Below are 13,668 nucleotides of genomic sequence, written 5' to 3' on the forward strand. Positions count from 1 at the left end.
ACGAGAGCCCAGGGCTGCACTCTGCGCTGTCAGGGCACAGGCATTGCCAGCCAGCAGCAGAGAGCCGAAAGCGCAGTCAGCACGGCATGAAGGTCAGTCTGTGCTTAGCGAGAGCCATGATGCAATATCCCCTTCTGGGCACAGAGGCCAGCACATCCTCGGCGCCGCCCCCCAAAATACCCTTAGCTGCTCTCAGGTAGACGCAACCCTCTCTGCCTTAAAGAAAAGGATTTCCCACTCTGTTACACACCAAAAAGATGCAAACCAACACCTGAGACTGAGAGATCAGCCAGAACCCCTCTGGTCACGGTCAGCGTGTTGCACAACTCCTCTGCTGCCAGGCTGATGTCATTAATCCACGAAAACTAATTTGTTTTCCTATTATAGATATGCACGTCTTTGTAAAAAATCCTAAAAACAAACCCCGAAGTTAGTGGTATACAGACAAGCCAGGAAACAGTAAGTGGTAACATAGCTGACAGCTGCAGTGCTAGAAAAAAAAAAATCCAAGATTCCTGCTTAGTCTTTGCCCTTAAGGCCAGTGTTGAGGAGCTTGCTGAAAAATAAAGCTTTGAAGCGACACCTGTTCTAACTACCCAGCAGAGAGTGAAAAGTTTAAGAGTAACATCCAGCATGTTCAACATTTGCCTCACAGGAAACAGTCCAAGCACCGACAAGCGCACTGCATAAGGCACGCACTGGAGGGGGAAGGAAACCCATTTTCCAGCCGATCCTACTCCGAAGCCAGCTTCGCCGCCTTCCCCACGCAGGGCGGTGGGTACAACCCGAACGGCTGCGTGCACGCGGAGCTCACTAACAGCTTGGCACATTTACCAGGGTGACCGAAAGCAGCGGTCGGGTGAAGCGTGTCCTTTGGATTCATCACACCCCAACTCAGCAACCAGTTCCCAACAGTCACTGGGATGGGCATCCCAGCACCTGAACCAGAACACTGCTGGTGCCTCACCTCTTGCCAAGGCTAAGAAAACAAGTCTTTTTTTCTTTTGTCTTTAAAAATCAGATCTAACGTACCTAGGTTATTCTAAAAGCCTGTCCTTTTACAGCGAAACACATCTAAATGCATCCTGGTAGTGAAATACCTCTAAAAACTTCTGCTCACACCTTAAATACTCCCATGGTAAAGAGTTTAGACCCACAACAGCCCCAGTCCAGGCTGAGTCGCAGCCGCTTGCTGCTCTTTGCAGCACAACGTGATTTCAGGGCTTGTCAAAAACTTTTGCATGTGTTTGCAAAAACTCTGTAAGCTCTGCTAGTGGCCTTCCACAGCCTTGGACAAACCCAAACTTTCCAGCCACACATTCTGCTGCGTTTTGCACTTCCTGGTGTTTACCCGTGGGAAGCGACGCCGGCAGGTCCCACACACACACTCAAAGCACAGGCGACAGCGAACGCACAGCGGGTCACTGAGGGCAACGCGAAAAACTCCCAATGACAGAAACAGGAAACACCTTGGAGGCTGAACATGCCAACGTGACCCAACTGAACAGACTGCGACCAAATAACCTGACCCGGGAAGCAATCCATCAACCCAAACACACAGATCTGCTGCTCAGACGCAGTTACCTGCTCCCTCAGCCGCGGAGTCGCAGAAGGTGTGAAAGTCTATCCTTTCTTACATATTTTTTTGTTACTACTTCTCCCCTAAAAAAGTGATCCTACGATACCAAGAATTAACCTAACCAAAACTTCAGTTTCCCTGCACATCAGTCACTAGTGTATTTTTATGTTAGAAAAAGGCAGTGCCTAACTTTTTAATATTCTAAACTTACTCGGCACACATCTAACTGCTCACATTGGGCACAAGTTCCAGTGCTCTTTAATACAGGACAGCCCGCTGGCAGTGGCTGCTCCTGGACAGACTCATCACCCCATGACATCAAGAAACACATTACTGCTACTATGACTTTTGCAAAAAGATGCGCTATTCAACTAAAAAAAACCCCAAAGTTCTCATCTCTGACAAGTATCTCAAGTTTTCATTAAAAAACCCAAACCTTTAGTATACATTGGTAACAGAAACAATAAAAATACCACTATGCAGACATATACAAAAACCCCCTGAGGGTCACTAAATCTCAGTCACTTTGTAACAAGAGAGTTGGAAGTCAGAGGAGCTAGGTATTATACAAACAGTGCGATCAGCAAAACCCCAGGGTTTGGTTGGTTGGTTGGTTGTTGTTTTAAAACATTTTTTTTGTTGTTTTCAATGCACTAAGGCACCAGGAAGTCACAGTTAGGCAAAGATCTTCCATGCAACATTCAAACCCAATACACTTACCATGTATTAAACAGACGTGAATATAGGATCAAAGTGCAATAGCTCGAGGACAGCACTCTTGAGCCAGTAGCAGCGTGGAAAGTGAGTTGGAAGAGGAAGAAGGAAGGGAGCTCTCGCTTCAGATCGGATGCGATGCAGAAAGACTCACTGTGGGTATCAGAAATCCATACAGCTTGTACACAGCCACCAAAGCAAAAAAAACCACAACAAAACAAACAAACAAAAAAAACCAAGAAAAAACAAGCAAATCCCAACCGGTCTGACAAAGTTACGTTGCTTTTAAGACTTGTTTCACCATCACTTCAGAGCTAATTTAAAAAGGCAACTTTCTTTTACCTCCTAAAAACATATTGAGTATTTCAAAGGCTCCCATAACCAACAAGATCATTTTTAAAAGACACGGAGGGAACAAAGACGGGGGTTTACAACAGGAAGGAACTGCCAACTCTCTTTAATAGTACATCACTCTGTCTAGCAGAGAAGTCAGCAAAGCTCAAACCTTGCCGTATGAATCAAGAATTATACAGGATTTTACAACTTTAAAGCACTGTACAAACATTACTGCAAGGCTGCAGCTCTCAAGCTTTGCTAAACACACAAATTGGTCACACTTTACCACCAGCTGCACGGCCATTTCCTCTTTTGGTATTTCACAGCTCTTCAAAGGATTCTTCAGTTTCAGCTTCAGCTGATCCCTGCGAGGCCGGATGCTACCACAGCAGCTTCACTCGACATCTTGCACTTTGCACAAGAGCACTTCTTGCCAGTGTAACTCTGGGAGGAGTCCTCTTGCAATCACCAGTAAATCACATGGAAAACCAAGGATATTTCATCTTCACCAACACAGTTGGCATTTTCAACGACATTCCAGTAATTTGGAGTTTACTGCCATAGCAAAAAGGTAACATTTTTTGAGGCAGATACGAAGTTCTAAACTACTCAGTGTCAAGTTAAATTCACTCACTGCATCAGAAACTCGGTGCCTAACGTACATTTCAAATCACCACGTGAGTTACGCCCTGCTCTTCCTAAGGTTCTGCCGTGCAACATACGGTCGTCAGCAACAGTTTACCTCCCCTTCACGTTCCCTTTGCCCCCACACCTGAACACGTGGCATCCCCCAGCTGGACAGGGATGTTGCGGAGAAAAGGACAGCAGAAACCCTCAAAGCTCGCGGCCACTGCAGCCACTCGGAACGAGGCTGATCCAGGATCTTGAGAAAAACGTTCGTGCGATTTCTTGGCGTTTAAGACTTGTCAACGAGGAAAAAGCACAACTATAAATGCAACAATTTAAACTAACACAGTGTGAAGTCAGCTTCTTACACTAAAGCAGACAAGACATCGTTACTAAGCTACACCTTTCCTGTCCCCTTCAGGTGACGATGCTTGTTTCCTTTTAGTCTCCGAACCTCTGAATCTACGTAGATGACTTACAGGTCTCCATTTTGGCTCTCACCAAAAAGTCAGTGAAGGGTTACAGGCAACAGGCACTGAACTGTCACAGTCCAAAAGAGATTGGTCTTCATCACAGACCATGGAAGCTCACATTTTGATCAACTCCAAGTCCTCAACTGTGTTCCAGACACGCCGATATCACAGGAAAACACAACGTACCATTACTCAGAGCCAGCAGCTGAGACAGAACTAGATCTAGTAGCCAAGGTACTCCCAGCCTCATCCAGCCAAGCGCTGCCTGCAGGGTGCCTACCCAACTCCATGCCACCAGCTGGTGCTTAAACACACTGTTGATCAAATACTCAGAATAGGATAAGAGTATCCTTTTATTCCAACGGAGAAGTTGCACATAGTCCGTTCAAGACCAAGAGATGGTTAGAATTTAAGAGCAACAAAAGCAACACACCTTTCACTTAAATTCTCCATGACCACTGATGCATGAAACAACGTATGCTGCCAAACGACGGTGGCCCTTACAGAACAGACCAAAAAGAATACAACTGATATATCAAGTTGACGACACATTTGCTAAGATCAACGTAACTCTAAATGACACCCATGATTTTTTTTTTTTAGTGCAGTGCCAGTTTCAGAATATTTGAGGAAAAAAATAGCAAGGCCCCACACTTATGGCTGGACTGGGCACATCCAGAGAAGAGTTAACCACTTGGAATATGTCAACGGGTACATGAATTGGAAAGCCTACGTCACTGAAGGGTTCTGGAATAACCCACATCTCCTACACAGGCTCCCATGACTAGACCTGGTTGATTAGGTAACAGATTCAATAAAACTTGTGGAAGTGACAATGTATATTTTTAGAAAGGAGGAACTAAGGTTATACTACATCATTTACTGAATTGTTCCACCATTGCTCCGTAAGTTTTACGGCATAAATAAAAAATGGAGAGAAAAAAAATAAATACATTGGCTCCTACAAAGTCAGAAGTGGTTTGGGCTGCGTAGTGAAGGGGTGAGAGATGGGGGCAAGGGGCAAAATTTACACACTTTGAGACAAAACAGGAAGCGCCTGCAAAGTAGTAGAGGAGAAAGCCAAGAGTTTAAGTGTCCTCATTCATATCCTGGCTGTCTGTCCGAGCGATTTTCCGTGGTGGCGCCGAATTCTCACCTTCTATTTCCACTTGCTCTTGATCTCTCTTCTTTGCTGCATTCTGTTTGGACAGAGAAAGCCACAGTGAAACTCTCCAAAGCCTTAGGTTCTGGTGGGAGCTAGCGCCAGTAGAACAAGTTTTTTATTTACAAAAGTTTTCAGATGCCATGACCTAACTGACATGCTGGAACAGACACTGAAAAGGATTTTGCCCAAAGCCAAAAGGTGCTCCTTCTAGACTGTTCTTCAGATTTGAGGCTGGGACTAAAACACCATTGATCTCAGCCCTTTTTATTTATAGATCTTAAATACTGCACAAACGTGAGTAAGATCCTCTTTCCTGACTGCTCTGAGTCAGTCCCTGAACTTATCAAAAATCTCCCAGAGCCTTCCATCATATATATAAATACTTTCTTATCAGCTTCAAAGTTCCTTATAATTTTACCTCTCTCCGCCTTCCTCTGCAACCTCTGCTCATGATTACACTCACTGCTTCGACATCTCCACTCCCAAGTCATCACCTTGCTCCGAGTACTCCCAACCCAGGTATCCCAGTTTCCTAGTCTCAAACGCTAGCTACAGCCTACTAACTTGTGTGATCCTCATACGAGGAGTGATTTTGTACCCGAGGTACTTACACAGCCTCATTAGTGCATTCAGATTCTGCACAAGCTCATCTGTCTTCTCCTAACAGTCCTGAGAGGTAAGAGCAGCTTTACACTAGCTGTAAAGTAGACACTGAGGCACGGGGAGAATAATTTGCCAAGGTCATTAAGGAAAACAGCAGTAAGCAGGAGATGTAACTGCAGACTCTCAAGTTTTGGAGTAAGCATTGAGTTAACGTCCCTTACTTGGAAATGGAAGAAAAAGCTGTTTGCACTTTGTTGTTTTTGGTTTGTTTGGGGGTTTTTTTGTATTTTGGTTTTGTTGCTGTTATTATTTATTTTAGGAAGTGTTGTGTGGAGACAGCCTCCTTGCATTATCTTTTTGCTGAAGTACAGTTCACACTTTCTTTTTATTAAATCTTCAACATTTTGATTGGGATTAACATACAGCTTAACTAGCCCAAGTCAGCAAATCGAGACAAAAACATTAATATGAAGAAAACACGACCATACCTTTTTGTCCCACTGCTGATGTAAATAACGCAGAAGTATATTTGTCTTTTCTGTTACTATGACTGCCAAAAAAAGAGAGAGAGAGAGAGAGAGAGAAACATACTGAGGTAATTGTAAAGATGACTTTTCAAATGGTGCAGTAATAACCGCATGTCTTCACACACTAAGCACAGTCTTTTTTAATGAAAGGACGGGATGCAGGAATGCTGATCATTTGATAGAGGAAAAGCACAAAAAACCCAGTAACCAGACATACATTGCTAGTCACTGCGGTGACAAGTTCAATAATATCACCTTATCTGAAGTTTAGAATAAAGGAGATTATGCGCATGCCAGATTTTTAATATTAGAACAGAATGAAATTATTAAAAACCTCAAAACTTTAGCAAGGCAGACTTACTTTGTTCAGACGGATATTCTCTCGTGGGAAGATATACTGATGGTCTTCTATTCTGTAGAAGAATTAGAACAGTTACAGAACAAAGACAGCAAAAAGGTGATTTTTAACCCAAACACAGCTAAACCAACCAAAAGGCCCTCGTTAATGCAGGCTACGAATGCACTGTGATATTCTGCCCTGTTACATGACAGTGTGCAGCTACAGCTTTTTAAAACACACATATAAGGAAGGTGATCCATTTTTTAGATGCTTTTCAGGACATAAGACTACTATTAAAGAACACAGACATAAAGAAAGCACCACAGATGCAGTTTGGCTGATGTGAGGACACATTCCTTACCAAAGCAAGCAGCAAGTTTTCCTGGCCAATCTCAACCCATGAACTATCAGCTGTGATCACACATGGGTTTTTTTCAGAAACAAAATACTCATTTCAAGTTTATGTCACTTTAGCACCCTTTGAGCCGTGCAAGAAAACCTTCCCCTGAAGCAGCAGGATGTGGCAACACTTACCGATGCTTTACATACAGAATCCGCATGGAATCTGCTGAAGTTGCTTTTGTTGTAGACAGGTAATCCTTTCAAAAAATCTGCCTAAAGAGACAGAATACAAAGAAAGAAGTAGGTGAAGCAAGAAAGAGTGATATTCTGAGGGTTGTTTGCTTTGTGTTGGTTCTCAAAGGAGTCGTTTGGGTCAGACAACAGCAGGAACTGAAGGATGCTGCCAGGTCCCAGCTAGGGAGATGCCTGTTGGGATATTGAAACCCACCCCAAACTGTTTTTATGAAGTAAGCCAACCCCCAACTTCTGCATTTGGCTTGTTATATCCTCAAAGTTCAGTAATTCAGTCAGAAAGCTGCTAGTTAAATCTGTTTTGGCATGTAGGCAATTAAAATTAAAAAAAAAAAAAAAAAAGGGGTGTGTGTGTGTGTCCAGTTGGGTGAGCTCTGACAGAAGGAAGATTTGCACCACACAGGTAAGCAGACCAGATTTCACAGTAATTTGCCAGCACAAATCACGGTATCACATGAGAAACTCTGCTGCAGCTATGCTGATGTCTGAAGCCCTTGAACATTACACCATATCAAACTAGTTGCTCTTTCACTTTCCCAGTTTCCATTCTTTGTCATAGAACAAGGCTGGTTCCACAGAGCAATAAAAGCCTACAGAGCCCCAAAAGCCCAAACTTTACTGCATGCTTATCAGCCTGACCCACCTTTATTTTTATTTTTCTGAAGGATCACATTCCTACACCCGTCAAAGCTACTGGTACATCAAAAAAAAAAAATCCCAAGTATTGCTGGAAGTGGTTAGATCACCACTCACAACAAAACTGTTGATCACACAGGCCAGCAAAGCTATTTGCTAAACAGCCAGGGGAACCCTGCAGAGCCCTCTCAGTTTAATTAAGCCGTAGCAGCATGAAACAGGAACTCCCATCTCCAAAGGAGGGTGGAAGGAGAACATTAGGGGGATCAGGAGAAAACCAGGCTTAAAAGTGTGTTGGAGCCCCTCTCCTCACAGCAGAGAGAAAGAAAGAGGCCCAGCAATGTCTTTAAAGAGAAGGTGGGTAATAAATGTAAGATGTACCTGTGCGATAAGCAGAATAGAGAGATCCTGAGACATCCCTTCTAATTCATTAGGCCAGCTAGCTCTATCATAATGATACTTGCTTAAAGATTCAAAGCCTGTTAGACTGAACACTGAAGGATTCTACTCCGGGACATATATCACCTTGTTTATAAGCAATTTTAAAAGGACAGTTAAGCAGCAGATGAGAAGTCATTTAATTTCAGTGTTAGAAGCAACACATAAATGGACACTACTGCTGCAAAACTGCTAGGTTGGAAGATGTTGTTTTCATTTAAGTAGAAGCCATTATTTTTATTAACACTGCATCTTTAATTCAAAACAAAGAGCTATAATTGGCCAAACCAGAAAATATTATTCATGCTTTTGTTCTTAAGAACTCTACTAACATTCTAGTTTCCACATTCAACCCTTCCCATATGCCTGGTTTTAGAAATAATCTGTTAAAATACCAGACTTGAGTTCAAACAACAAATTGCAAATTTCTCTTGCCCATCTTAACCCCCACAGGCCCAACACTATTTCCCTGCGCCTTCGCTGCCTTCAGTCCCGAGTCCTCCAGGACAGAGTCCATCGCTTGCTCATCTGCATAACATCTGTACCGTGGCCAAGCTCAGGAATTACGGCAGGTTCTTCCAGCTCTGCTATAACAGAAACACTCAGTTTTGGACCGTGTTGTGCTCTCAGCTCACCACTTCCCATGCCTGCCCCCATAGATTTCTCTGTTCATCTGTTCTCACTGACTTCCACAGTCGGCACCGATTAGTGAACTAATTATATTCCTGTTTAGAAGGATTGAGGATCTTTAAAAATATCCCGTTACATTTCAAAGCATCTCACCCTCCCATCACATTAAATTTGCAGGCTTTTTATGACAAAGTAACCTGCTCTGCTACACCAGGCTAATCCAGAAAGAGACAGGCATGTCTTTGATTTCTTTTATTGCAGCAAAAGCCTAACAACTACTTGGCTTTATTACTGCTTATAAGAATGGAAAATAACTGCTCTTATTTAGAAGCACACAGCTTCAAGTACTTCTTCAATAAACTGCAGCTCACCCCAAGTTCTTCATAATAGACTATTCCCTCCTTGCCAGACAGGGATTTGGTCTAGCAGAGCCCATGTTTCCCTGGAAAGAGGCTGGATAAGCAGGCGCACAGCTCTCACCAGGGATTCCGTGGTCTTTTAACAGACTTTGACAGCAGATGGACTTACACCCAGGAAGCTGCAAAAATACTGTTAAAATTATCAGTCAAAATGCAATTTAAATGGTGAATGTGGGGTTCCCCTCCCATAATACAAACAACTGAAGCAGGATCTATTGCAGCTAAGTGCAGGCTGGCAAGCAGGAAGGTTGCTACACTCGGACAACACCTGGAGACCTCGGCTCTTAACAGCCATGAGCAACCCTGGCTCCTGGCCACCACCTTTCCTTTTCTCAGGCCAACTTGGGTGGGCCAGCTCCAGCCCTGCCAGCAGCGCCCACTGCTCTGGCGTAACTTTGCCAGAGCAGAACAGGGACACTAAAATGGCTGAGTGCGAGACGGACATTTCTCCAACCCAGGCTTCAGCCAGCACATTCAGCACTCATCGCCAGTTCAACTGAAAAGTCCGGTTGTCAGTGACACAGACCATCCCGCCAACAATCCTGCTGGATACGTGCACATTTCTGCAGCTATCTGCTGATAAGATCTCGGAGATCGTCTAAAAGGCCCCCTCAGGGGAACTGCCTGGAGTCATATTCCTGGATATTCATAATTAGACAATACTCCAAGTGCAATGATCCTTATCTGCTCCAAGGGCACCAGATAAATAAGCCCCGGCAGGTCGCTGCTGTGTTTACACACCTATCGCACAAGGCACACCAAGTCATACCTCCTGGGTAATGTCACATGAGGAAACGTTCCCCCTGCGTGCCTTCTGCCACTCTTTAACCAAAGAAAGCGCACCCCGGCCAAGCTAGCAAAGCTGATGGAGCATTCTGCATGGAAATGAAAAACCAGCACCCAAACCAAGCAGATGCCTCATTTCCTTTGGGGAAAGGCAAACCCAAAAAACCTGAAACAAGTGCAATTATGCAACTTCAGAAGACCACGCTGGTTCCTTCTATGATTTAGGAAGTGAAGATACGCATCTACTGTTCCTGTGTCAACAAGGGTGCTCAGCTTCCTAGGAAGATGACAGTCCTCATCTAAAAGCAGAAAGGTGAAAAACCCCCACCTGTTTGTGGCCCACTCTCAGCTTTAGAAAGGAACCGCAGTAACAACGCTCAGATTGCCAGGGCCCAGCACACAGACACTGAACGCAGGGCTCTGGCCCAGCATGATGCACGCACACGTGTACATGGGTTAGAGGTAAACAACTAACGCAGGCTTGGGAATGGCCACCTAAGCTCTCAGCCGTGGTACACCTGTACGCAGAAACCACAGGGATACCACTGTTTTTCCCTTGGCTCCCAAGCTTGTGAAGGGGCAGAAGGAAAACTCTCTCCAAAAATTACTACGTTGCTACAAACGGAAGGAGGGAGACTGGAAGCCTCTTGGCTATGACAGTCACCACCGAATACTCAGGCACCAGACCAAGTGCCTGTTGCTGCTTAGGGGGCACAGAAAGGATTGAAAAACCTGCACACACCCCCAGCCCCCCAAGTGCACATCAGCCCCGGGGCACAGGGGTGCACCCTACACCTCGGAGGAGCTCCCATCTCCCTCTTCTGCCCCCCAGTCCTGGAGGTGGAGGGAACACCCCGCACCCTGGTATTGCCCCAGCTGCCCTCAGCCCTCCATCCCCAAGTGGGAGGAAGACTCCACGCCCTGTGGGAACCCTCACCCTCCAGCCACGGTGGGGAATAGCCCATACCCTGAAGCACCACAGCCCCCTCTCAAACACTAGAAGCAGGGAAACCCCCCAGCCTGGAGCACCCCAGCCACCCTCATCACCCCACCCCAAGAGAAGGGGTATGCCCCCATCTTAGGGTGTCCCTATTCTCCTTATCCCCCACCCCTGGGGGTGAGGAGCCCCGCCATCTTGGGGTGCTACAAGCCCTCCACCCCCGTGGGTGCGGGGCCGCCCCGGCCCGGGGCCTAGCAACCGCCCGCACCCCCCTGTCAGCAGGGACGCGCAACACCCCCGGCCTGGGGTACCCCGGCCCCCCGCACCCCCGTTCCAGAGGGTGGGGCACCACCCACCTCGGGTCCCCAACCGTCTGCCCGGGCCCCCGCAGCCCCCTCGCCCCCCTGCCCCCGCTTAGGCCCCGGGCGGGGCCGCCGGAGGGTGCGGGCCCTGCAGGGCCGGAGGCGGCCGCGGGCCCTCCCTCCTCCCCGGGCTGGGTGGGGCAGCGGAGCGCGGCCGGCGAGGCAACGGCGGCGGGACCCCCGGGTCGCGCTCCCCTCCCAGGCCCGGGCTGGGGGTGCCGCCATTTCGGGCGGGGGGCGGGAGGCACCTACCATCTTCGTCGCCGCCAGCCGTGAGGAGCCGGCCCTCCCCCGCCGCCGCGCCTCACCCCACCCACTGCCTCCACTGCCCGCCCCGCGCTATGCTATTGGCCCGCGCCGCGCCGTTCTCGTCTTCTATTAGGCGTCACGCCCGTCATTCATGGCGGCGCTTAGGTGCGTAGGGTTCGGTTGAGGCAGGAAATGCCCGTTCGGAGGGCCCGTGGGGTGGGGTGTGTGCGCAGGGCTGGAGGACCCGGATGTAGCGCCGCCCGCGGGGCACGCCGGGAGGCGTAGTCCGTGCCTCCGTTCCCCTCGGCCATCCTTAATGAAGCGCTGCTTGTTAGGCGGCGGTTCATTAAAAGCGTTGGGAGAACAGGAGCCAGGAGAAGGCAGGTCCTCCCGTCCGCAAACCAGAGCCAGTACCCTGATCCTGAAGCGCGGCAGGGGGATGGAGGACCGGGATGGCGAGAGGCACGGCTGAGGCGGCCAATGTAAACTAAAACTGAAGTTCCCTCTGCCACCAGCCCTAATTCCACACCGGTGCCACCCTCCCGATGGCTCCCTAGCACTGTGACCCCACCAGCAAGCCCGCTTCCCTCTCCCGGTTAAGTTTTGCACTAACAATTAACGCAGCAAGTTCAAGGCGAGTCACTGGGCTTTATTTACACCTCGTGTTTTCCTAAGTTTATTTTTGAACCAAACAATAATTTTACAGTTTAAGAAGCAGCCATTAAACAAAGCCCTCAAGAGACCATGCTCAAGCCGGCGCAATGCTTCACATGCTTCTGACCCAGGAGGGACACGCGGTCATTGCAACTCTGCACAGCCTTGCTCGGCACAGCCTTGCTCTGCACGAGCCACTAACAGAGCCCAAGGGCTTGATTCAGGCTCGCCCCACACCACGTCGACCTGGCCAGAAGGGCTCTCAGTGGGTCAGAGACTTCCTGCCCTTCAGCATGCGCCGCAGGATGACCTCGATGCCACCCGGGGTGCTGATGCGCTTGATCCAGCCGTGGGTTCGTTTGCGCTTGCGGTTGTTGGGCTGATACTCGTTACCACGCGCTTTGGTGCGGATCTGCTGGTGGTTCCAGGAGGACACGGGGCTGGGGCCGAGGCCTGTGGGCTTCAAGGGGAGGCAGCTTCTAAGAGGGAGCTCCAGGGAACTTGAGAGTACTGAGGCTGGTCGGAGCTGGAAAGAGCAGCCTGCTGCTTGCTGCAACAGTAAAAATCTTTGGGGAAAAAAAACAAAAAAATACACGACAGGTAAGAAGAGCGAGCCCGGCGCTGCCGCTGACAGGAAAATAAAGGGGTTCTTTGGAGCCATGAGGGCCGGGGCTGTCGCGGCCCAGGCCCCGCCGCCCCCCGGGTGTCACCACCAGCCGCCGTTACCTGCCGCCAACAGCCCGGGGCCAAAAGCAGCCTAGCGCCGCCATTGCCCTCCGCCCGTCCTGACAGCACCGTCCTCCGAACAACACCGCTCCCTATTGGCTGCCTGCGCACGGCCAATCGCGGCCGGCGGGGAGCGCGCATGCGCCGTGGCCGGGCGGGGCACGAGCGGCGGGCCGGAAGGGACGATGGGTGTTGTAGTCTTGGGGCGGGGTCGGGCGCGCCGCGCCGTTACCATGGCAACGGCCGCGGGGTACGGCCTGGGCCCGGGCCTGCGCAGCGCCGGGGCCTCCCGCGGCGGAGCGGGGGTCCGGCCCTGTCACACGCCACCAACAGCGCAAAAGCCGTCTGTAAAGGTTCATTTCTTCCTTGCCTGGACGGTTCTACCGGTGTCGGCTCTGGCATTTGGTGCGGCGGGAGAGCCAGGTGCGGCCCAGGGCCCTGCCACCACCGTGGCCCAGGGCCCTGCCACTGCCGCAGCCCTCCCTGCACGGCCTACCCACTGTTCTTCTCACCACGGAGAGGGCTGCTCCCAAAATTGGCCCAACAAGCACTGACATCCATTTCTGGAAGCCTCCGGCAGGCACTGTGGCTGGCTTAGTGGAGGGTAAACTGGCACCAGACTCTCTGCTCACCTTTGCTCATATATATATGGATAGAGCCCCAGCACCTAAGACATGCGAAGGCACCTACAGGGAGTTTCAGCCACTTCCCGTTCCCAAGCAGGCAAATGCGATTATCTGTGTTTTACAGAGCAGGAGGAGGAGGAGGAGGGCTGCCGGGGGGGGTCAGAGGGTGAGTCACCAGTAACCCATAAAGGCTCAGTCGTCCTCTGATCATTGAAAAAATCCTTCAGATGGCTTTTCTGGAGGC

General features: G+C 48.9%; 2 protein-coding genes across 2 annotated transcripts; both read right to left on the reverse strand.

Annotated features, from left to right (window-relative positions):
• Positions 1-1,002: 1,002 nt before the first annotated feature.
• On the reverse strand, positions 1,003-11,515 carry DDA1 (DET1 and DDB1 associated 1). The gene is made up of 5 exons (XM_040589638.1): positions 11,422-11,515; positions 6,899-6,979; positions 6,386-6,437; positions 5,986-6,047; positions 1,003-4,928 (listed from the first exon to the last, which is right to left on the reverse strand). Exons 1-5 carry the CDS (start codon positions 11,422-11,424, stop codon positions 4,818-4,820), a joined length of 309 nt encoding a protein of 102 aa, XP_040445572.1. The 5' UTR covers positions 11,425-11,515; the 3' UTR covers positions 1,003-4,817.
• A 531-nt stretch (positions 11,516-12,046) lies between these two features.
• On the reverse strand, positions 12,047-12,913 carry MRPL34 (mitochondrial ribosomal protein L34). Its single transcript, XM_040589637.1, has 2 exons — positions 12,799-12,913; positions 12,047-12,638 (listed from the first exon to the last, which is right to left on the reverse strand). Exons 1-2 carry the CDS (start codon positions 12,840-12,842, stop codon positions 12,335-12,337), a joined length of 348 nt encoding a protein of 115 aa, XP_040445571.1. The 5' UTR covers positions 12,843-12,913; the 3' UTR covers positions 12,047-12,334.
• Between the last annotated feature and the right edge of the window lie 755 nt (positions 12,914-13,668).

Source organism: Falco naumanni, chromosome 4, assembly GCF_017639655.2.
Source record: "Falco naumanni isolate bFalNau1 chromosome 4, bFalNau1.pat, whole genome shotgun sequence".
NCBI lineage: Eukaryota > Metazoa > Chordata > Aves > Falconiformes > Falconidae > Falco > Falco naumanni.

Excerpts from the sequence above, each read along its gene's own strand:
- DDA1 (XM_040589638.1), bottom strand. Across the intron at positions 6,048-6,385 it reads AGAATATCCGTCTGAACAAA|TCATAGTAACAGAAAAGACA; the intron begins GTAAGTCTGCCT and ends TTTTTTTGGCAG. Across the intron at positions 4,929-5,985 it reads ATCAGCAGTGGGACAAAAAG|AATGCAGCAAAGAAGAGAGA; the intron begins GTATGGTCGTGT and ends CTGTCCAAACAG.
- MRPL34 (XM_040589637.1), bottom strand. The coding sequence starts at position 12,842 with ATGGCGGCGCTAGGCTGCTTTTGGCCCCGGGCTGTTGGCGGCAG. Across the intron at positions 12,639-12,798 it reads CCCCGGGCTGTTGGCGGCAG|ATTTTTACTGTTGCAGCAAG; the intron begins GTAACGGCGGCT and ends TTTTCCCCAAAG.